Genomic DNA, 25,079 nt, shown 5'->3' with positions numbered 1-25,079 from the left:
TTGCTTTATTTTATATTTATCTCCAGAATCTGATCAAAGATCCTTTATTCTAGACCATTTATTTCCCCAGGCTCTTCTATCTTTCATGACATTGGCATTTTTTTTTTAAGAGCTCAGGGCAATTATTTTGTATAAAGTTCCCCCATCTGAAGTTGTGTGTTTGATTCTCACACTTAGATTCAGATTATGTATCTTTGGCCGATATATAACACAGCAATGTTTTGTGTCTATTTTTATATAATCATTTGCTCTCAACTTTTTGCTCAGTTTTTCTCACTCATCCAAACATTATAATACTCAAGGGGGCAATCAAGAACTTTTTGTGCAGTTTCTTATTATTCAAATGTCCTGATTCCTGGTCTTCAATGCCTATGGGCATCAGAATATCTGCTTCACTAAAAATTCTGATAACTTCCAGTGGAGTGGGTGCAGACAGACAATTTCAAACAGGAGTGGTTTAAGTGGCTGACACTTATTTATTTTAACTGAACATCTTTCTAATTGTTTTGGGTGGAGTCTCAGAGCAGTTCTCCATTTTATACCTGCATGGTTGCTGGAAGTATGCACTGCCAAACCAGACTGACAATGTGGGTATCACACCGAGGAGACATCGCAATACGAGCAGCAGAGGTCTCAGGGACCCAGAAAAACATTTCCAAACGCACCTCTCTGGATCAAGTGCTATGACTCACTGAGGCCTGGCAAATGCATATGACCTTCCCTGGCAAATACTTTTAAATAGAATCAAACCCTGTCAGGAGACTCTGGACTTGCTTTATCTGTAAGTCTTTGAAGATAATAAGATCTTTAATCATCTGGAATGGTTTAGGTAAAGTCATACCAAAGCTGAAAATATGCAGGAATACATCCTAATTATTCTTTGCTTCTGAGATCTTAATTAAATGTCATCAAGTAGGATTTTTAAACATAAATTATAACCACTAAGCAAATTTGGAAATAAGACTAGACTGCTTTCTCTAAAATATTAAGGAGGGAGTGAACAGTTGCTTTACCTTAGAGTGTAAAATAAAAATAATGATTCCATTTTATATTCCACTAAGATATTTCTTAATATAATGTCATATACCCAAACTTAAAATCCAAAAAGGACGCAAATAATGAAATCAACAATCAATAAGCCAGCAAATATTTACTGAATATTGTGCTTAAATATTATGAATTGCAGCCAAATTATGATGCAGCTTCTGAATATAAGGATCTGTAATTCAACATGAGGCACGCAAAAATCATGTCAATGCTAGAACTTGGTGTGACTTTAATTAACTAGCCCATATACAGACCAGAAAGATGTTAGGAGAAGTTGCAGAGGAAGAATGGTGAGAAAGGCTTGACTACAGAGGAGGCAGAATTGAGTCTGGTCTTGAAGGCTCAAGGGCAACTTAATAGGCCAGGAGGACCAAGGAGAAAGTCAGCAGAGACACAGAGGGGGCAGCAATGTTACTTAATCTTGTTATAAAAAATGATGAGGGCAGAATTGTGTTTGGCAAGCCAGGTATAAGCAGGCAAGTTAAACTTGCCACATTCATACAAATGTTACGGGTCAGGTACACAAAGCAAAGGCAAGTATTGATAGAGAGCCGAGGAAGAATCCCGGCATACACACAGCGATTTCTTTGGCTAAAAATCACATTGTCTGTACAGCATCTCATCTGCTAAGCAAATCTTCATCTCAAGAGAGATGCCCCAGGGAGTAAGGATAAACAATAGAGCGTTAGCAGTCCTGAAAGCTGTACACAAAAACATGGTTTTATAGTCCAGTTTAATCCTCTGTAGACATTGTTTGATGAAATATACTTTTATGAGAAGTACATACTCTTAGCATTAAAAACTCTGACACAGCTTTATGAAAATACAGTAGGGTTTTCTCTGGACCAAATCAAGCCAATGTAATTTAGCACTACCATTTACACCTCTAGGACACAGCTTTTGCAAATGTGCAAATACTGAGGCATTAAACATATCTGTAGTGTTAATAATGGGCTTGATGTTTACAGGTAAAAACCTTAAGGTTTCTGGCTAGAGAACCAACTATAGGCTATTGCTGATGTTCTGTTTCTAGTTCGGTGGGCATGTAGCATGCTTAGATAGGAATCAGATTCCAGGCTATTATGAAGCACAAATTAAGACAATAAATGATGATGAGGCACTGGTTTATACCATGTGTCAGCAAACTATAGCCTGAAGGATGAATCCAGTCTACTGCCTATTTTTGCAAATAATATTTTACTGAAACACAGCCAAACCTATTTATTTAGGTATTGTCTATCACAGAGTTGAGTAATGGTGACAGAGACCACATGGCCCACAAAGTCTAACATATTCACTATCTGGTCCTAGACAGAAAGGGGTGTCAACCCTTGGTCTCTACTTTTTTTTTTTTTTTTTTTTTTTTGAGACGGAGTCTCGCTCTGTCACCAGGCTCGAGTGCAGTGGCGCGATCTCAGTCCACTGCAACCTCCGACTCCCAGGTTCAAGCGATTCTTCTGCCTCAGCCTCCCGAGTAGCTGGGATTACAGGCACGTGCCACCACACCCAGCTAATTTTTGTATTTTTGGTAGAGACGGGGTTTCACCGTGTTGGCCAGAATGGTCTTGATCTCCTGACCTTGTGATTCGCCTGCCTCGGCCTCCCAAAGTGCTAGGATTACAGGCATGAGCCACCACGTCTGGCCTGGTCTCTGCTTTTAATTGTCACAGCCTTAATTCCTCTTCCTGTAAAATATATATAGTTTCCTATTGACACTGTAATACATTGCCACAAATTACATAACTTAAAACAACACAGATTTATTTTCTGACAGTTCCGGAGGTCAGACATCCTAAAATCAAGGTGTTGGCAGGACTGCGTTCCTTCTAGAGGCTCAGGGGAGATCTGTGTACTGCATTTTCCAGCTTCCAGAGGCCACCTGCATTCTTTGGTTTGTGGCCCCTGTTCCATCTTCAAAGCCAGCACTTCCAATCTCTCTCTCTACTTCTGTCATCAGGATGTCTTCTTTTATCATTACATCTCCTTCTATGATTCCAACACTCCTGCCTCTCTTTTTTTTTTTTTTTTTTTAAGACGGAGTCTCGCTCTGTCGCCCAGGCTGGGGTGCAGTGGCATGATCTCGGCTCACTGCAAGCTCCACCTCCCAGGTTCATGCCATTCTCCTGCCTCAGCCTCCCGAGTAGCTGGGACTACAGGCGCCCGCCACCATTCCTGGCTAATTTTTCGTACTTTTTAGTAGAGACGGGGTTTCACCATGGTTAGCTAGGATGGTCTCGATCTCCTGACCTCGTGATCCACTCGCCTCGGCCTCCTAAAGTGCTGGGATTACAGGCATGAGCCACCGCTCTCAGCCCTGCCTCTCTACGGACCCTTGTGATTACCTTGTGTATTCCATATTGTACATTGTGTATTCCACATTGTACACTCCACATTACATTGTGTAGTCCATTCTCACAGTGCTATAAAGAACTACCTGAGACTGGGTAATTTATAAAGAAAAGAGGTTTCATTGGATCACAGTGCTACAGGCTATACTGGAAGCATGGCTGGGGAGGCCTCAGGAATCTCACAGTCATGGAAGAAGGCAAAGGGGAAGCAGGCACATCTTACATGGCCAGAGAAGGAGGAAGAGAAAGAAGGGGAAGGTGCCACACAGTTTTAAACAACCAGGTTTCATGAGAGCTCACTCGCTATTAGGAGAACAGCAAGAAGAAAATTCACCCCCATGATCCACTCAACTCCCACCAGATCCCCTCCTTTAACACTGGGGATTACAATTCGACAGGAGATTTAGGCCAGGACACACCTCCAAACCATATCACATTGGGTCCACCCAAACAATCCAGAATATTCTCCCTATCTCAAGGTCCATAACTTAATCACATCTGCAAAGTCTCTTTTGCCACGTAACTTAACATAGTCACAGATTCTAGGAATTAGGACAGAGCTACTTTGGGGGGCACATTATTCAGCCTACCACAATATGTTAAATAATTTATTTCCCAAGGACAGTGTAGGTATTTAAAGAACAAAATCTAGTACAGCTAAGTGTAACATAATAGAGACTTTTTATCATCCACCAAACTTTCTCCACATTTCCTAATTCTTCTTTCTCCAACCCTACCCTCTGAATCTTAACCTGTTTTCATTATTGTGCACTGCTGTCTCAGAAGACAATTGAGAAATGTTAATTTCTTGTATTTGAAATTACACATTCTTTGACTCAGAAACCCAAAGATTTTATTAAGATTTAAATCTACAATCATCTAAACGTTTTACTAACAAAAAATCATGCTACTGACATGTTTATCTCTCTAATTTATAGCAGACAAGACCTTCACCAATATAAACCTATAAGACAGGGTATCATGAATGCCATCAAAAAGGTAAGGGTAAAGTTGTTGTATGTGTTTTGATGATAGGGAAGTTAGATTTGGAAGGAAGACAGGAATAAAGGTAATAGCTACATTTGGGGGGGTGTCAAAGGAGAAGCATAAGAAGGGATGATATGGTTTGGCTGTGTCCCCACCCAAATCTCATCTTGAATTGTAGCTCCCATAATTCCCACATGTTGTGGGAGGGACCCAGTGGGAGATAGCTGAAGCATGGGGGTGGTTTCCCCATACTGTTCTTTTGGTAGTGAATAAGTTTCACCAGATCTGATGGTTTCATAGAGAGTTTTCCTTTTACTTGATTCTCATTCTCTCTTGCCTGCCGCCATGTAAGACAGATCTTTCACCTTCTGCCATGATTGTGAGGCTTGCCCAGCCACGTGGAACTGTAGGTCCCTTAAACCTCTTTTTCTTCATAAATTGCCTAGTCTCAGGTATGTCTTTATCAGCAGCACGAGAACAGACTAATACAAGGGACATATGTGTTGGGAATCCGCAAGGGTACCTACAGGGAGGAGCAAGTCGTACAAGGTAGATGGGTCACAAGGTATGTAAGGGAAGGTGACAGATGTGGGAGGCCTCAAATCCTAGATCAGAGAATTTAGACAACTTATAGATGCTGTAGCTTTTTGGTCTGAGTAGATGCTGGACCACAGCTCTGTTGGCAGGCTATTAGTCTGGTCAAGTTTTAGAGGAGAAGGGGAGACAAGTTGATACATAAAGGGAATACCTGTCCTTCCACCCATCCCATGTTTCCAGACAGCAATGCCACCCTCAGTATTAGACTTCCTCTCTGTCCGCTTCCCTCCTTTTTTCCTTTCTTTCCTTCCTTTTTTTTTTTAATTTTATTGCCAGTAGCTAGCAGTACATGATCTCTAGGCTCCATAGAAATTTTCTTCTAAATTTTGAGAAAAGAAAATATAAATTGGAGCTCTTACTAAGAAAAACATGGATCACAGACTGCCTTTCCTGCCTTCCAGTAACAGATTGATAATATTTTGATGCAACACTTCAAAATATAGTTAATGACAGTGAAAATCAGCCAGCTTTTTAGGACTACTTCTGTGCAATTGCCCATAATCTATCCCTATAACACATTTTTTCATATATCAGGTTTTTTAGTTTCTTTGGGTGTTGTTGCTGTTGTTTTAGGTTTTTTTTTCACTATTTTAAATTGTCAGCATCATTTTTTGCAATTTGCTGTCCTATGTATTTAATCTTTTCCAATACTGGAGATATAAATTGTATAAAGACTTTTAAAGAGTTCTAATTCGTTTTATGCATATTTTGCAAATTTGACTACAGCAAAGTGCATTATCACAATGTTGACTTTGTATGTAAGCATTGTTCATGTACATAAAAACATTGAAACTTTTTCAGTAGATGAAAAGATATCCCCTCTGTATATCTGCTTCTGTGAAAGATAACATAAGCTCTGGGATCTCCAGGTGACTGCATATGCCGTGATGATGCAGTGGTGATCCATCAAGGTTTTTGATTAAAAGACTTGGATTGTTCATAATGGTATTTCAGATGAGTGCATTTATATAAGCTATTTATTTTTTCATATGGTTCATCTGCTTAAAAATGTTATACCTGTATTACTGCTGTTAATATACCTGTTTTATGCTTGCAAAAATATATATGTCATTACTGCCTGTATTCTATCACATTTTTATATGTTTCTCAACTCTCCTTTTAAAAATAATTATATTTTTGGAATTCTGATTCTTTGAGATTGTAATTTTGGGGATTTTATAATTTCGGGATTTCAATCTTTCAGGATCTTCACATTAGGGATTATGGTATTCAGGATGGTGTCTTTTGGGATTATGCCCCAAACCCCCATTATAGGGATCCCATTCATTCTTCGTTCAGATTCTTATGCCAGCTATTAGCTTTCAATGTCCTTAATGTCATAATCTCTACTTAATTCAGGCCCTGACCACCTGTTATGGTTGAATTGTATCCCCCATAAAGTTATGTTGAAGTCCTAACTCCCAGGATCTCAGAATGTGACCTTATTTGGAAATAGGGTTGTAACAAATTGAATTAGTTAAGATGAAGTTTTACTGGATGAAGGTGAGCTCTTAATCCAATATGACTTATGTCCATATAACAAGACATGTACACATGGAGGTATCTTCATATCTTCATACAATATGAAGTCACATACAAATGACAGAATGCCATGCAATCATAGAGGCTGAGGTTGAAGAGTTGCGGCTGCAAGCCAGCAATCTCCAGAGCTACTAGAAGCTGGATGAGGCAAGAAAGGATTCTCCTGGTATTAGTCCATTCTCATGCTGCTGATAAAGACATACTTGAGACTGGGCAATTTACAAAATAAATAAGTTTAATGGACTTACAGTTTCATGTGGCTGGGAAGGCCACACAATCATGGCAGAAGGTGAAAGGCATGTCTCACATGGCAGCAGACAAAGGAAGACAGCTTGTGCAGGAAAACTCCCTTTTTTTTAAAACCATCAGATCTTGTGAAACTTATCAAGAGAACAGCATTTCTTGAGAAAGACTTGCCCCCATAATTCAATTATCTTCCACCAGGTTCCTCCCGTGACAACGTGGGAATTGTGGGAATTACAATTCAAGATGAGATTTGGGTGGGGACACAGCCAAACCATATCACTCCCCTACAGGTTTTAGAGAGAGAGAAGCTCTACAGATATCTTGATTTTGGACTTCAAGCTTCCAGAGCTGTCTGATAAATTTCTCTGTTTTAAGCCACCCAGTTTGTGGTACTTTGTTATGGCAGCCCTAGAAAACCACCTCATGCTTAAAATAATAAAAATAATCATTCAGTAAATACTTATTAGTCACCCACTATGGGCCGGGTACCATTCTAGGTGTTAAAGATATGGCACACAAAACAAAATGCATGCATTCATGGAGCTTACCTCTTACTGGGGAAGAGAGAGGCATTAATCAAAATATTATGGCATCATACGGTGATAGCTGTATGAAAAAAATTAAAGTAAGCAAGAGTGTTTTTTTCTGCATGTGCATGTATGAGTCTAACTTAAGATAATGTGGCCTTGGAAGGTCTTACTGTGAGTAAAGACTGAAATGTATGAGATTAAGCCATCTGAGGGAAAGAGCATTCCACACAGATGGAGCAGCAAATGCAGAGGCCTTGAGGTGGTCATGTTTCTGGTATACTCCAGGAAGAGCAAAGAGATGACAGTGGAAGGAGCAGAGTGTGCAAGAGGACATGTGGCAGACATTGACAGCAGAGAGTCAATGAGGGTGTGTGTGGCTCAGCCATATGTGGAATCTTATCTGTATTGCAAGGACATTGCCTCTACTCTGAGGCATCAGGGAACCCCTAGGGGTTTTTGGCAGCAGAGGACTAACATGACCTGGCTTACTTTTAACTAGATATTCCTGCTTGCTATGTTGAGAAAAGGCTAAAAGGGACAAGAGTGGAAGTACCAGGCACACCAATTAGGAGATCTTAAAGTAGAATGTATTTGTCCCATCAAAATTTATATGTTGGAACCTAAGACCCAGTGTGATAGTTTTAACAGGTGGAGGCTTTAGGAGGTGATTGTCATACAGGCTCTGCTTTCATGAATAGAACTAGTGTTCTTACAAAAGGGCTCCAGGGAATTAGGCCCCTTTTACCTTCCCAACTTTTCCACTACCTGAAGACACAAAAAGAAGATGCTGTATGAAGAATAGGCTCTCAGCAGACACCAACTCTGTCAGCACCTTGATCTTGGACTTCCCAGCCTCCAGAATGGTGAGGAAATACATTTTTGTTCTTTATAAATTACCTCGTGTCAGGTATTTTGTCACAGCAGCATAAACAAACTAAGTGAGAAGGTTATGGCAATAATCAAGATGAGCGATCATGGTGTCTAAGACAAGAGTAATAGCCACAGACATAATAAAAAGTGGCCTGATTCTATCTGTATTTGAAGGTGGGGCAAACGGGATTTGCTTTTTTTTTTTCTTTTTTTTCTTTTTTCTTTTTTTGAGATGGAATCCTGCTCTGTCACCCAGGGTGGAGTGTAGTGACACAATCTCGGCTCACTGCAACCTCTACCTCCCGGGTTCAAGCAATTCTCCTGCCTCAGCCTCCCTAGTAGCTGGGATTACAGGCATGCACCACCACACCAGGCTAATTTTTGTATTTTTAGTAGAGACAGGGTTTCACCATGTTGGCCAGGCTGGTCTCAAACGCCTGACCTCAGGTGATCCAACTGCCTCCGCCTCCCAAAGTGCTGGGATTACAGGCATGAGCCACCACACCTAATCAGGATTTGCATTTTTAATGGCCACAACGTAATATCTTAACTTCTCAGCTAGACTGTATGTTCCTTGTGAGCAGAGCCCAGGTCTTATGTGTCCACGGTACTTGTCCCACCTTGGTCCCAGCATCTTAACTGAAAGCAGGTGCTCCTGTTTTCAGTGAAGAGTGTGCTCTCAGTGGAACCCACTCTTGATCATTCAATGCAAAGGAACTAAACAGTGTTCAGAGACCCAACAACGTCATGCAAGTGTGATTCCAGGACACTCCTCATTTAAGTCAAAGACCAACTATGTGAAAAAACATTTTCTGGGACAACAACCCCAAACCTTTATCCCTTGCCAAACACCCTAAAGCACATCACCTCATTGCTGCAAATTTAGCTGTATTCAAATATTCCAATACTGTATTACCAAGCACTGAGCACTTTTTTTATTCCACAAACTTTACTTAACATGCTCTTCTGCTTTGAAAACAAATAAACAAAACACCAAAGAAAAAGACACAACTTGGATCATTCAAGCAAATAGAACTGAGAATAAAAGCACTTTGGATTATTGGCTCAAGTTCCCTTAAATGAAAAACAAAAAAAAGGAATTTTTTCCTCTGAGGAAAATGTCTCAGAGATTTACAAATGGTTAAGAGATCTGAGAGTGATTATTCATTCCCTGAAGCAAAAATCAACCAGCAAAGAGAATTCTTCAACATTAGGATGCCAGGCAATGTGGTGTTTGGCATCAGCAATGAAGTGCTGGCACTCAAGTTCAGCTTCTTGCATGCCAGAGGTTATCATTTCTAGCTATGGTAACTACAAGTTTGTTTGGATCACATATTTTTCAGGTAAAGGAACTTGGGAGTGAATTAGTAGGGAAAATTAAGTAAGGGTACCCCTTTACACCTGCTAAGACATATAGGCAGAAAGCAGACCAGGCATTACAATGAGATTCCATACATCTGGTTTTCATCTGGAAAGAAACCTTGTTTTACAGTTTTGTGCCTCTGTCCCATTCGCTGAGAAATGGGAACCCAGTGAGAGACCCAATTCCTTTCCATCTCTAAAGATGGGGCTACCTGAGTTGCCACTGCAGTGAGCAGACAATGTTGAGAAAGGATGGACAGCCCTGTGACTCATCTTTGGAAATCAGACTTATGTTTTTTGTATAAAAATCAACGTTGCCAGATACCACCCATGATCGGATACCAACCTAGCATAAAATGATCTAGGGCTGAAGGAGAAATGGTAAGAGCAGAAGCGGAAAATACATCATCAATGCTTGGCATAGAAATACAAATAAAAACAGCTGTCAGCCACTTTAAGAAGAGAGCAAAATAAAGCATTGAGGAGGAAAGGGAGAAGCTGTTTTTATAAAAATGGGATAGAAAATAAAGGTAAATGGGAGAAGAGTTGAAGGAGACAAAAGATACAGGGTGGTGGGAAGACTGGAGATACAGAGAGGAACAAATCTCCATCCTAGCTTTGGCTACTTGTACATTCTCATGTGGCCAAGCAGGATCTCCAGTGAATACTGGAGCATGCCCAGATGCTGCAAGAAACTTTGAAATGATTTGGGGCATACACACAGGCTGGATCAGGAGGTTATGCCCAAAATCAGATGGAAAAACCTCCCTGTGGTCTGCACCTTGCCCTCCTATCCTCTGCAGGACATTCAGAGTAGGTGCTTAATTAATACGTTCTGTATCTACACTGCCTTCCAGGCATCTGCTCCTCCTCTGATTCCAAAGAGGTTTTGAGTTTCTTATTCCTCACAAAGTTCCTGGCTTCAACCTGACAGATGCAAACGTCTGTCATCTTTCTCTGTCTCAGATGCCTTGGTACAGAAATAGAGCCAAATCACAAAAGCCCTGGCCAGGCTAGGTATCACAAATATGTAATGTGCTTATCCTAATTATGTTCAGTTTAAAAATTTGGGGTCTTCCTTCTTTAGATTTTTCTAACTATATAGTTTCTTTACCGAAAATGAGAGATACCTATAACAAGATGTGTGAACGGAAAGAATCGGGTATATGGGTAGTCTAGAAACACTACCTTAAAAATGGGCAAGCAGCAGCCCTCGGGGCTGTTCTGTCTATGGAGTAACCATTCTTTTATTCCTTTACTTTCTTAATAAACTTCCTTTCACTTTGCAAAAAAAAAAAAAAAAAAAGAAAGAAAGAAAGAAAAGGAAAGAAAAAAAAAAGAAACACTACCTTGACATATTTTTTAATGTAGCAAATATTAACTAACAGATGATATCCTTGTCCCAATGTTAAATATATACCTTAAAGAAGAATTCACTCACAGTTCCAGGTAGGTGTTCTGTAACGTGAAGGCTTAAATTTTAATATGCCCAGCTGACTCTCCACTGCTGTTCATCAACATACTGAGGACTTTCACGTTTATATCATTAGTTAGGCCCTTTTCTCTGAGATGTACTTTTACACATTCAGTTCGCCAGTCTTACCTGGCATCTCTGAGTTTGTCGGGAAGACATCTCAAAGACAACCTGCCCACTACGGCATCCACGCTTCTCCACTCCAGATTTGTCTCTTCCCAATGCCATTTTCCACTTTGGTAAAAAGCAGTACTATCCACCCATTATTTAAATCAGACACTTAGGGAAAATCCTCTATTCCCGCTTTTAACCCACTTCCAGGTTTAGTTGTTGTTCTTTCGTTTTTTTGTTTTTTTCCAAGAGCAAATCCATTCATTTTACAAATCTTTCCATAACCAGCCTTTTTCACTGCTACTACCTTAGTTAAGTTCTCCATCATTCCTTTGATGAACTATTAAAACAAACTGATCCACTTCCGTTCTTGCTTTCTCTACACATTGTATCCCATCTCCCCTGTATTAGCTTGTGTTGTTAAAATGGAATATCTGAGACTGTGTAATTGATAAGGAAAAGAGGTTTAGTTGGCTCATGGTTCTGCAGGCTCTGCAGGAAGCATAGCGCTGACATCACTCAGCTTCTGGGGAGGCCTCAGGGAGCTTCTACAATCATGGTGGAAAGCAAAGGGGGAGCAGGCACAACACATGACAAAAGTGGGAGCAAGAGATGGTTGGTGGTGGGGGGGTGCCACACACTTTTAAATAACCATAGCTTTTGAAAACTCACTATTATGAAGACAACACCAAGCTATGAAGGATCAGCCCCCATGATGCAAACACCTCCCTCCAGGCCCCACCTGCAGCACTGGGGAATACAATTCAACATAAGATTTAGGCAGAGACGAATATATAAACTGTATCATCCCCCTTGATTAAAATCCTTCAGAACCTGCCTCCTTATTCACACTCAGGTAGAAGAGGTCTCAGCGACTGCATTCCTTATTGCCTTAGGGCCTCAGGGCCTTTGCATACCTCCTTCTCTACCTAGAATATTCTTCACAGAGCTTAATTGTTATATCCTTAGAATTCACCCTTTCTAGTATAATACCCTGTTATTCTTTATTTCAATGTTCCATTTTTTCCCTTCAAAACTAAACATTTATTGTTAAAAAATTTATTTACTTATTGTTAAAAAAAAAACAAGATTATCAATTGAACCCATTAGATTATGAGTTCAGTTTGGACAGGAAATATACCTATCTTACTATTGACTTCCCACCACCCAATATATTGCCTGTAATGTAGAGGCACTCAAAGATCCATTCAATCCATCAATTGAGCAATCAGTCAATATCCAACAATGTCAAAATGTGGGGGCTGATTTACGTTGTATATTATTTTCCTCCTTTAACATCTAGAACAATTGTTTATATCATTACCTTGACAATCAAACTATGACTTTCTAGCGATAATTTTTCATTACAATCCCAAACTGTTACTGCTCTTCAATATTTTGCCAATCTGTCTTCCAAACCAGATTCAAGCTCTTTAATGGCAAGAACCAAGTCCTGAAGTACATTCACTCACTCAACAAATGGGAGGCAAACACTGTTCTAGGGATTGCAGACACAGAGTTGTACAAGACAGGTGGGATTCTCGCCCTCAGGAGAGTATGGATTACCCTCACATTCATTACTTTAATCTATTTAGCATGCTTATGTGCCAAGCACTGTTGTAGACAAAAGGGATATAACAGTAAACAAAGATAAATCCCTGCCCTTGAAAACTCTCATTCCTATGTGAACTTACATGTGCACATCACAGTGCTGAGCCTCTAACACTGAGGCTGTCAATACATACTTATGATGTCAAAACATAAAATCAGGAAGAAGTTTTATGTTTATAAAAATTCACTGCATTGCTCTTTTAAATCATAGAGAATTGTGAGAATGCAAAATCAGAAGACAGGGTATCTCTGAAGCTCTGAGTACCATGGTTCTTTCAAGCCATTTTAAACCAGATAAAAATTGCCTAAGTGTATATATATATAATTATATATATATAATATATATGTAATTTTTTTTTTTTTTTTACCTAGCCCATGTTACCAATCTACATGAACTGTCTATGCATAGAAATCTGCTTTATGCCTAAGATAATTACTGGGATTTAAGAAACTGAGAAAAAAGAATAGGTGGGATTGAGAAATTAGGTAAAACAGAAGAGGCCAACTAAACCCAAGTGCTGCCCTTCAAGGGCTCTAGTAACTTATACCACATTTCACACATGTGATTTCACTCACAAAGTATTTTAAGTAGTTTAGTATGCTGCATTGTCAAATGACAAAGAGCATTCTGGATTTTAAAAATAAATAAAAACATCCAGCCTTGTTTGCAGTAGTATTTAACTCCAACAAAAGAATGAAACAGAAGAAATGCAGTATGTCCTGACTTGGACCCTGCCAGTAGGAGATGGGTAATTTTTACAGGATTTTAACTGAATTATTGGATTTGACATCACCACATGGAGCTCTGCATCATAGTGCTTTTCTGTAATCATCTTTCAGAATCCCTATGTTGAATGGTAAAGTTCTACCTGCATAATCTTAGAAGAGAATATTTTTACCTCAACAAGTTTTCCTATACTCAAAGGTCAAAATAAATAGTCTACAGTTTTAGTAACTAACACCCCCCATAAAAAAGTTCTACCATTGAATTATAGAGCCTATAGTCTTTGAATTTCCAAGGCAGGGAGGTCTTTGTGGCAATTTCTCATTTTATTAATAGATGAGGGAGCTGGAATCCTCAAAGAGTCAAGGATTTCCCAACATGTTAACGAGCAGCACAAGCAACATTTAAATTTGGTGACTTGAAGAGTGGCCTCTGCACTCATCTAAAGCTGCTGTCTTTCTCAACTTCCTCCACCCTCCTCCTTCTCAGCACTCTCCCTTCACATCTTGCTACTCACCCTGAACCACTGGAAGGAGCAGAAGGAGCAGAAACTCAGGCCACTGGAGGACAAAGAACAAGGAAGAGTCAGTCTCTGTGCTACTACCAGCCCTCTACTAAGGACGCAGCTGAGAAATGAGGACCTGCCACTGCTGAGTGTGACCCTGCTTAGATGCTCTGCATGACATACATTGACCCTATCTTTATATTCTGGGAAAATACAATTGTATTTATTATTTTGTGTCTTCAGTTCATTAATGCTATGTGCTTTTTCAGCTAAAGTAAGGTCATTATTACTTAGGAGTCTGAATTGGACATTATAATTTTATTTTAAAAAGTAAAATTTTAACACTCCATTTTGAATCAGAGATGTCACACCTTTCAAAATTAGCACTTACTTATTATCATCTAGCTTCCAGCCTTCACTCTACCAAACTTTTCTGACTTTATGAAATTCACAGGACACATAATCTGTTTAAAAATTATTAATATATTCTATCAAAAGTTAATGACTTTTCACCTAGATCAATTAGTGCTTTGCTAAATTAATTTTATTTTCAGATCCAAGTTGTTTTATGCATGCACAAAAAGTGAAGCAATAACTGTCAATATTTTTGCTTCATTAGAAGAATTTCACACAAGATTAAATGATCTTAATTTTATGTCAGTATTACCAGACAGTTCAAATGAAAAATAAAGTTAATTCCAGAAAAATTTGGTTTTCTTCATGCACATCACAGAATCAAAGTAAATTTTTGGAAATTCATTCTGTTGGAGGTGAAACATGTAACATTATTTTGAATGCCCATTGTAACCTCAGTTTACAAATATAACATTGTAAATAAAATGTAAAAATATTCAGGCTGAGTTATTTATTTCAATACTAAAAGTAGAATTAGTAAGCTCCATTTAGCAGTATTTACTCCAAATTTAGCATTTGTGTAAGTAACTGTAGAAAGTGTCAGGCCTGTGAGCCCAAGCTAAGCCATCATATCCCCTGTGACCTGCACGTACACATCCAGATGGCCGGTTCCTACCTTAACTGATGACATTCCACCACAAAAGAAATGAAAATGGCCTGTTCCTGCCTTAACTGATAACATTATCTTGTGAAATTCCTTCTCCTGGCTCATCCTGGCTCAAAAGCTCCCCTACTGAGCACCTTGTGACCCCCACTCCTGCCCGCCAGAGAACAACCCCCCTTTGGCTGTAATTTTCCTTTACTTATCCAAATCTTTCAAAACGGCCTTACCCCTATCTCCCTTCGCTGACTCTCTTTTCAGACTCAGCCCACCTGCACCCAGGTGATTAAAAGCTTTATTGCTCACACAAAGCCTGTTTGGTGGTCTCTTCACATGAACGCGCATGAAAGAAAGTATTTTCTCAAGAATATTTTGATCTACAGAGAAGAGTCAACTAGAAATGTCAACAATTTCCAATGTGTTAGCCATAAAGTGCAATCTTGAAGACTTCAGGTAATTTTATTTTTTTAAAAAAGGAGATGATGATAACAATGAACCTATTGAAAAAATATATTGTTCAATAAAATACCGGTGACTCAGTATAGAAAAAAGCACATGCAGAAAGAAGCAGAATGAGACCACTTAACAGATCCAGAGAGAGACAGATACCGCGTGGCTCCTGATGGCTAGTTCTCCCAGAGACTCAATACTGGCTCCATTATGTTTGTGTGAGAACTTTGTTGTCTTTCAATGCCATTTTTATTTGAGCTCATTTGAGTGAATTGGGTCTTTGCAAACCAAAAAGTCTCACTTCAGTTTTCAAGCAATACTTCCTGTATGAGCCATGACAGCCTTCAGTTCTGAGTCAGCACTTTCACAGAGCTGTGATTTTTTTGTTTTGTTTTGTTTTGGTACGGAGTCTTGCTCTGTCTCCAGGCTGGAATGCAGTGGCGCAATCTTGGCTCCATGGCAACCTCCGCCTCCTGGGTTCAAGCGACTCTCCTGCCCCAGTCTCCCAAGTAGCTGGGATTACAGGAACCTGCCAGCACGCCTGGCTAATTTTTGTATTTTTAGTAGAGAGGGGGTTTCACCATGTTGGCCAGTCTGGTCTGGAATTCCTGACCTCAGGTGATCTGCCCGCCTCGGTCTCCCAAAGTGCTGGATTACAGGCGTGAGCCACCGCACCTGGCTGGAGCCATGTTTCTTCATTCACTTAGCTGTCTTCCTCTTAATCTGGGAGTCTTTAAGGCAAGAATCATGTACTTTACAGTCATCTTTAGCACAGTGGCCAACACTTTGTAATACTTCGTAAATATTTGGAAAATAAATTAATGAAGATTTATGAAGATTTTTATCTTTACAATTATAGATAAAAAACCTCATTCCATGAAGGGTGTCTTACCTTCCCGAATTTCCTGTTATGTTCTTCTTCATGCATTTTTTTATTGCGTGAATATTGTTTTTCTATTACCTTCCATTACAAGATTTATCATGTTCCCATGTTGGAAATTTTTTTTATATGTCTATCTCCTCAGTTCAACTGAGAGGTTCTCTTAAGGTATTTAATCCCCAGTATATGCATCCAGTAAATGTTCAACAAATATTTAAGTATTAATTAAATAGTACACAAATGAAAGAACTGAAGCATGACAATGATGACGCTCTGTGGCCAAAAACAAACCACTTCCACAAAAGGGAGAAACCCCAATGACTTAATGCTGATGAACAGCTGATAAATTCTGAGACTGACCTACATATGCTACTCTTTGCTTAAATCTAATGTTTTCTGATGAAGGTCTAAATATTTATGTGAAAAGCCATAAATAGTCGTTGGACTATTTGAAGTGTTATTTTGGCTTAGATTCTCTTGCTTCTTTTTCATAACTTTTGACCCAGAGACACAGAAAGTAGTTGGTCTTTCAATAGCTACGTGACTCCTAGAAACCTGGAAATCATGAGTTCAGTCTCAGTGGTGAGTGGAAAAACCAAAAATATCAATAGAAAATTTTCTCTGTCTCCAACCTGACTCAAAAAATTCACAAATGTCTTCTGCATTGAATTACACTCTTCCTCAATTCTCAGCAACACACAATATGCACATAGGAACTGATTAAAGGATTTGGCTAATTCAGATTTTTTTAATTAAAAAAAAACACTTTTTCTGAAATAATAATTTGAGGCAAAATATTTTAGTACCCGACTTAAGAATATCAAAAATCTGTACCTCACTTTATATACAACCTCACCAGGGAAGACAAATATACTGCAGAGCATATGGCAAACAAACTAAATGCAGATCAGTAACAATGATACTGTAGAAAAAAAAAAAGTCCCATTGGAAAATAATTGTAACTAAAAATACTCAAAGAAAACTAAGAATTGACCATAAATTATCCAAAAAGTATCAACCAAGTTTGTTTACTAAAAATTTGTCATTTGAAACAACAAATTATGTAACAAAAATTATTAATTCCACTCTATCTGCAACTCAGTGTTTCTGTGAGACACTTCTAAATACTTAGATTGGCATGACTCCATTTGCTGAGGAAAGAGCTAAAGAGAAAACTACAGTTTGTAAGACACATGAAGGCCCAATTCTTTCCTCCAGCATGACCGGCTCACACAAGCAACCACTGGCAGACTCCACTTATTATCATAGTTAAGGACATGCAATTTGAATTATCTTAGTCTCCAAAAATCAGAAAATTGGTTCCATGCAGAAGCCTACAATTACTTTGAAACAGCCAGAGATTAACAATGTACGTATTATTGAGTGTGTCTGCAGCAAGGAATGCTTTTGGCTTCAGTCTATCTGTATTTTATCTGTATTCTATCATGAAAGGAGGATTTAAAACATGCCATTTTGATCAAATGCATGGCCTCTTGAAGTCTTTAGAGACTAGGGTGAACTCATGTTTATATTTCAGTTCCACTTCAGGAAGAGCCTTTGTCTCTATTAATGAGAGGAAATCAGTCATAATGGGAGGGAACAACCCAATTTTCATTATCTTTCTGATAATTAAAATGGTGGAAAAATCAAACATCAACAACACCTTTAATTTTATAAAGACAATTGTTAGAAGGAGCTTTAGTTTTCCTTAAAAGCATGGGCTATGAGTTAAGCAAGCATAAGTTGAGAACCTCACGTCCCCACTCCTGCCAAAATAGATGAACATATGGTCAAAGTGCATTGTGAAGACAGTATAATATATGTAGTTATGTGAGATTATTGCATAAGTTCTATGTAGTTATAACTTATCTTTTACCCAATACATTCAGCAAAACATCAATTAGGGCTGTGATCTGGCAGGGTTACTCAGAGTGGGGATTTCCTACCCAAGGATAATACACATTCTAAGGCACAATCTCCTACCTACTGAGTCAGGATATGGCCGTCAGGTTAGTGAAACCTGTAATTGTAGTGTGTTTCCTAAGAGACCTGTAGAAAGTCTGGCTGGATCAGTTTTTGACTCTGATTTGGGAACTCCTAACCTGTTCTAGGCACATACTCCTTCTTTCTGCATTATGGGTTTGTGTCTTTCAAAAAGAACCTCAGAAGGTGACCTCCCATTTGAAATACGGTTGCTGCTGATATAATTATTTAAGTGTTAGGTCATGTTGGGATAGGGTGGGCCTTTAATCCAGTACGATGGGTTCTCTCATAGAAAGAGGAGTGGAGCACACAGAAGGAGCACAACGGGATGGCAAAGGAAGAGGCTGGAGCAATGCAGCTGCAAGTTGGGAATGCAAAGGGTTGACAGCCACCACTAGAAGCTAGGAAGAGGCAGGGAAGGTCACTACCCACAGTCTCAGAGGGACCTTGGCCCTGTGCTCATTTTAATACTGGATTTCTAGCCTCCAGAACTGTGAGATAATACATTTATTTTGTTTTAAGCCACCCAATCTATGGTACTTCGTTTCAGTAGCCCCCAGAAAATGAACATACTCCCCAATTATAACACAACAGGAAACAAGATTCATGGAGTGAATGGTAGAACCAGACCTGAATGCTGATTCTCTTCTCACCTGAAGTGCCACAGTTACCTTCTTGTTGTGTGATGATCAAAATGTGCTCTGAAGACAACTACCTCACAAAGAATTGGGGGTGCTTGAGAAAGAAAAGAAAAGAAAAAAGAAAGACAAGTTCCTGAGTTCCATCTATGACCTAGTGTCTCAAGGTCTATGGCAGGCAGGGAATGAGCATCTGCATAGCTAAGAGATGTCTAGGCTACACCAGCACTTATAATTAGTTTGCAAACCTTGTCTAAAAGAATACGGTTTCCTGATTAATTTGATTTGGAGTTAATTAAGCATCATTTAAGCTATCCTTTGATTTTAACCTTTGTTATGGAAAATTGTTCTATACTTATAGTCCAAATTCGTTTTTAAGCAACTGGACTCAATAATACTAATTGTGAGTCACTGTAGAATACACTTGAGCTCTGTGGCTCTTACAGAAAGAGAAAAAGAAACAGAGAAAAGACAGACAGAATTCTTTTTAAATTGGAGACAACCTAAGACTGTCAACTGGTATCTATCATCACTGTTTTAAATAAAAACTAGGAATAAAATACAGTGTTCTATATTACAAAAATAGATATACCACACCACCCCTATTTAGTTCATTTCACTATTGAGTGGTCAAAATAAAAGGTCTTTAGATTAGCTCTTGGGCGTCATTATTCTAGCTCTGAGATTTTTCTTCTTTTTCGGTATCAGGACTCCTTAAAGTAATGAAATTTTTGTCAACGTGCCCCTCCAATGCCCACGTGCATATGCTCAATTTGTATGCAACTTAGTAAACTCAGGGTTAAAGATACATGACTTATGTTAGGTGGTGGCTACTGGGATGGAATGTGTACCAATTTGCCTATGTTCTGGAAGTTATTATGCTTTCATAAAAATCCTGTATAGCCATCAGTTATTTTTTAAGAGATTACAGATTATCTGTTTGGTTTTTTCTCGGTGATTTTTCTAAAAGAACTCCTCTATCCCTCTTCCCCTGGCTTATGCTCATACTCCCTGTGCCCCAACCTCTGGAAGATGCATTAAAAATCAAAAAAAAAATTGTGCTTTCCATTTCACATTGCAACTTGCTACATTATTATAAGGATTGTGAATCATCACCAAATTTCTCTCTACAATATGAGTGAGTAGGTGGGTCTCACTAGGAATATTTCTATCCTACTCTAATAACAAGTTGGAAGCATTTGCTAATTTTGGAAAATAACGTTTCTTTAGCTCAGCTCTAGGATACCGGTTGGTTTTGGCAAAATTCAAAATAGCATTGGCATTAAAGTTGAAAGTCAGTTTATTTGCTCATGTTTAACCAGAGTCAGGGCAAAAGAAAAAGACAAAATCTCACAATTTTGCTTTTCAGACAAATTTTTTAAATATCCAAAAGAGAGAAGCAAATGAGTTCCTGTGATAGCTCAATCAAGCCTTGTGTGTGCAGAAAGTCTGTCAACTCTTCAGAAAAATGTCTTTGGCACCTCCATCATTCTGTTCTCACTCCTTCCACTCCCAATTTGTCTCCTTGAATCTAGAATGTAGAAATAGTCTCTCTGTCCATTCAACGTATTATCCCTACACACTATGGTCATATTAATCTCATAGCACTTATTCAATCTTATCATGCTTTGGCTCAAAACTCTACATATGCTCTCTAGTTGCCTTCAAAATTAAACATAATTTTTGGTCAGACATTTAGATCCTTCAAAATGTGTCCTCAAAATGTGTCATTCTCTCACTCTTCCTATAAGAGTCTCTGTCTTCCACCACACCGTACTCTTGATTATAAATTTTGTGCTTTTAGACTTTCTAGACCTTGTAATTTTATAATCCCTTATTCCTGGAATGCTTTCTTGGAAAATCTTCACCTAACCAGAGAGGACCTATTCCTTAAGGCCCAACAAAAACACCAAACTCCCCTAGAAATCACTCTGGTCTCCAAAAGGATGCAATCTTACATGTACAAAAACCTTGATAAGGTGGTACCTGCAAATATCAGAACTTCCCATAATCTATTTTGTGTTAGGTTATCTGCATACTCTGCTTTTTTGTAAAAGCACTCACTCACTCCACAGCAACATTTATTGATCACCTACTTTGTGCTAAACAATGGGGATATAAAACTACTTAAGCAAACCTTTACATGATGAAGATGAACTTGTGAGGATAAAGACACAAAGACACTAAGGGAAAGGGCGAGGAGGGGCATTTACACCACTCAGGGTGTGAGGGAAGGCCTGCACAGAAGATACCCCTAAACTGAATTGGCGTTTCCCCATAAGTAACTGTGAAAGAATGATGAGGTTCCAGGGAGAGGACGTTGTTCCACAGGTTCTCAATGTCTATCTGGGAATTAATCTAGATCTTATCCTGATGAAAATCAGCACTGAAACTATTTTGAAAAGAAAAGTCTGCCCTAGTTATAAAGCAGCATTATTAAAATAGATTGAACATTTATTTAATACAAGGCTCCATTTAAACCTCCAATAGTGAGAAAAACTTACCGTAAGCAATATTGCAAGGAAGCTGGGCAAGGGTGGGCGGGATGATTATAATCGGAGAATTTGTTTTTACACAAAGGCACACACAGGATAAAGTCTTAATTAACAAGAATTTAGGTCGAGGTTCAGCTTACAGCACAAGAAGACATTAAAAAATTAAAAAAACAGCTTATGTTCCAGTTTTATTTATTTTAAATCCTAGGATATGTCTAGAAACCCTTCCAATTCAAAATAATCCTCTCCCTTTCCCTGAAGCCAAGGTGTAACATGAGGGTGAGAAGAGGGACATTTAGAAAGACAACTTTAAAGCACTACACCATTGTTTTACATTTAAGAAATCCTAAATGGTGTTTACTTAATTTCTGGGTGGCTAAATGTACTATTGCTTTCTGAAATGAGAGGAGACTGTGAAATTGCAGTTAACCACACCTGCCATATGTATTCCAGTAAAGCACTGTTTCACTCCCAGAAAGGAAGAGCTTTCGGCCAAATATATTCAGCAGGACAAGGATAAGCAAGAAAGACACAAAGGAAAAGAAGTGACAAAAAGTAGCAAAGGGAACCTCATGTTTGGCCTGCAGACTCAGTGGACATGCCTCTTCTGTGAAGATACAAATTTTTTGAAAATTCTTCACTGTAACTGCATCAGGCCTAAGCAAAGGAGGAACGTACACCTGGTATTTCACAGAACAGAGAAAGCAACTGCAGCCAGAAACAGGAGAACTCAACTCTCGAACCTGAGTGTTTTTTCAGTACAACCACTTTCTCGGCATAGGGGTTAAGAGCTTGATCTCTGGATTCAGACAGGCCAGGGTTGAATCCCACCTCTAACTTTCATGTGTTGTATGATAATCTTTCTGGGTATGCTCTGTCCCCACTATAAAATGGAGATAATAAAGCCTACTTTGGAGAGTTTGTTGGAAGATACAGAGATAATCCGTATAAAGTCCTCTGCATGGTGACTGACACACAGGGAGAAATCCATAGATCACGGCTGTTGTGACTACTCACTAAGAAATTACCCCAGTGATTAACAGATGTGCAGCATTTTACTTCCTTTTTCCATATCCAGCCAATGGTCCTCTTCAGACTAACTTAGAAGGGGCACTTGTTTTCAAAAGGACTGTCGATGGGAACTGGGTAAGGCTCTGGCCACAGACCTTCCCAGTGCAGGGCTATTAGTGCAGACTTGTCACAGAGCAAGCAGTGAGGGACTGCCAAGGGCACGGGGCTGGGAGACTTGGAGCTTTAAACACTTTCCCCTCCTGAGGCCCTGGACGCCTGCTGGCTTCTATTTCCTTCCATCCTTGGTGTCCAGGGAGGGTCTGACACAGGGAGCTGTTTTGGGGGAGGATTCCTATTCATGCTTTAGAACTGTGCAAGCTGAAGAGACAGCCTTAGAGGAGAGGCAGACTAAGGTCACTTGCAAAGTTCAAGGTCATCTTTCCTTTTCCCTTCTTTTGACTCTAAAAGTAAAAAGTTATTAATTATATCACAAGCCTAAAAAAATTCTCCTAATCCCGATCTTTATGAAGTTGGGTTAGATACTCAGGCAGCAGTATCTGTTTTTGTTTATTTTTGAGCAGGTCTGTTGCCTATGCTTAAATGCTCTTGTTAAAGCTCTCTGTTTTATAGCTAATCACATTTTTATGGCAGGCATGAAGCTCTCTACAAGGCCCTTGCTGAGCTGTTCCTGTAAATCAAAACCTTACTCGGCTGTTCTTCTAGCTGGCAGTGGAACAGGGTTAGTTTTACCATTTATGGTTGCAAAGTCCATCCAGAATCTTTTTTTTGTTCCCTTTAGCTTTTTGTTTTTTTCCACTCAACCTCCTCCCCAGCTCCTGCCTTAAAAATGTATATTCCAGGCTTAGCTAAAGTACATATGAATAGGTTATTTCATTTCCTACCATGGCACATTAATAAAGGTGTCAAAATGACAGAGGATGCTTGGCTTATATTTCTGTGTCCTAGAGCTATTCCTCGAGGGCAGCCTGTAGCTATTTGGGAAAAGGTCTGTTTTGTGCTCCTGGAAGCTGACTTCCAAGGTCTAGTTAAAGGATTAAAATACTTTCTAGTAAAATCTATTTATAAGGTACAGAGGACACTTACATGCATCTTGTCTTCTTAGGCCACTCACATCTCAGCATTGTCATTACCTTCAAGCCTGTGTCAGGCTAGGGACAAAGAAGCCCAGGCATTTGACCTTTTTTGCTCAGCATCTGTGTTAACACTGGTGTTAACTGCCCCACCTGCTTTCCTAGTTATGACAAGGCTAAGACAAAATAAAGGAATGTATGTTTATGAAAAGTCAAAAGAAGACCTATACTTATGCACAGGTGAAACAGGAGGAGTTTTCCCTTATCCCTTTGCAGGACATGCAACAAGGGTGAAGCTTGTGTCTTTGGTGCACCATTACTCAGACCCCTAGAGGGAGCATGCAGACAGGCATGTCATGGGGAGTACTGGCTCCGACCCGACAGCAGCGTCTAGTGTTGAGTGTTTACAGCTCCCAAAGCCCAGTGGGTGTGCGTTACGGTGTGTTCTTTCAGCTTAGCCGTCCCCAGGAGGCTTGTGTTAATCAGTTCAATTAGACTCTGCCTTATTGTAAGGACAGAGGGCTTTCAGTATCCTGGGTTCTTGCCCTAGTGTACCAGAAAAACTGGATCACACGTGGGCTTGGAGAATGAGTGCAATATTGAATGGTGGAAGTAGCACTCAGCAGATGGATGGGGAGCCAGAAGGGGGATGGAGTGGGAAGGTGGTCTTACCCTGGAGTCGGGCTGCTCAGCGGCCAGGCTCTTCTCCAACCACCTTCTGCCAAATTTCCCTCAGCATCTGCGTCGTTCCACCACTGATGGCCTGCCAGCATCTGTCGGTGTGTTCTTCTGCCAGTGTGTTCCTCTTGACGTCCAGCTGCTTGTGTGTGTGCCCACTAGGGTCTTGGGGTTTTTACTGGCACAGGATGGGGGGCATGGCGGGCCAGAGTGGTCTTGGAAAATGCAACATTTGGGCACGAAAACAAGAGTGCCTGTTCTCACTTTGGTCCGTGGGCACAGGCCTGAGGGTGGAGCCCTCGCCAGAGACCCTGCACTTCTCTACACAGCACTTCCCTCCCCACCTCCTGTATCACAGGGAAGCCACTTTTTTAAAGAAAGTTAAAAGGAAGCAAGGGAATAAGGGAATATGGATCCTGTCCAATATTTCCAAAAGAAAAGAGTCCTCCCAGGCACCCAGGGGAGCTTGTTTCTGTGGGAATAAGAGAAGGTGGCAGTGTCCAGAGGGCTTTGGGCTGTCTCTAAGTCCCGCATCTGGTGGCATCCACCATCGCCCATTCCAGTGGTCCAGGCTCTGCAAATTCCAGGCAGACAGCTCACAGGAGATAAGGAGATGCTTTTTGGCCCAAGTCACTTGCCAAAGTAAGACCCCATGAGAAGGCAGTTCTAGCTCTGACATTTGGAGCTCTACTTCTCCAAATGTAGACCACATCGTTCCTCTGACCAAGCTTGGTGCTAGGCAAGGCACAGGCATCACAGAAATCAGTAAAATCCCATCACTGTCTGGTCCTGATGGAACTCATTGTTTTGTTTAAGCAGCATTACTCCAACTGGTTCAGAGGCTCAGGGCCTAATCCAAACAGGACTAAGCAGAAAGGGAATGA

At 39.8% G+C, this 25,079-nt stretch overlaps 1 protein-coding gene across 3 annotated transcripts in view; it reads right to left on the bottom strand.

Moving 5' to 3' along the window:
* The window catches only part of FBXL7 (F-box and leucine rich repeat protein 7), a 434,790-nt gene that overhangs the window by 215,578 nt on the left and 194,133 nt on the right, over positions 1-25,079 (bottom strand). The window contains exon 2 of one of the 3 annotated variants that reach the window (XM_063664674.1): positions 13,967-14,009. The exons of the other annotated variants lie outside the window; for them this stretch is intronic. Coding sequence (XP_063520744.1) covers positions 13,967-14,009 — 43 coding nt within the window. The remainder of the gene's footprint in view (positions 1-13,966; positions 14,010-25,079) is intronic. 3 annotated transcript variants of the gene reach the window in all.

Source organism: Pongo pygmaeus, chromosome 4 (genome assembly GCF_028885625.2).
Source record: "Pongo pygmaeus isolate AG05252 chromosome 4, NHGRI_mPonPyg2-v2.0_pri, whole genome shotgun sequence".
In the NCBI taxonomy this organism is placed as follows: domain Eukaryota; kingdom Metazoa; phylum Chordata; class Mammalia; order Primates; family Hominidae; genus Pongo; species Pongo pygmaeus.
Note: the sequence above shows the minus strand (reverse complement) of the source record. Positions and strands in the feature narration are given on the sequence as shown.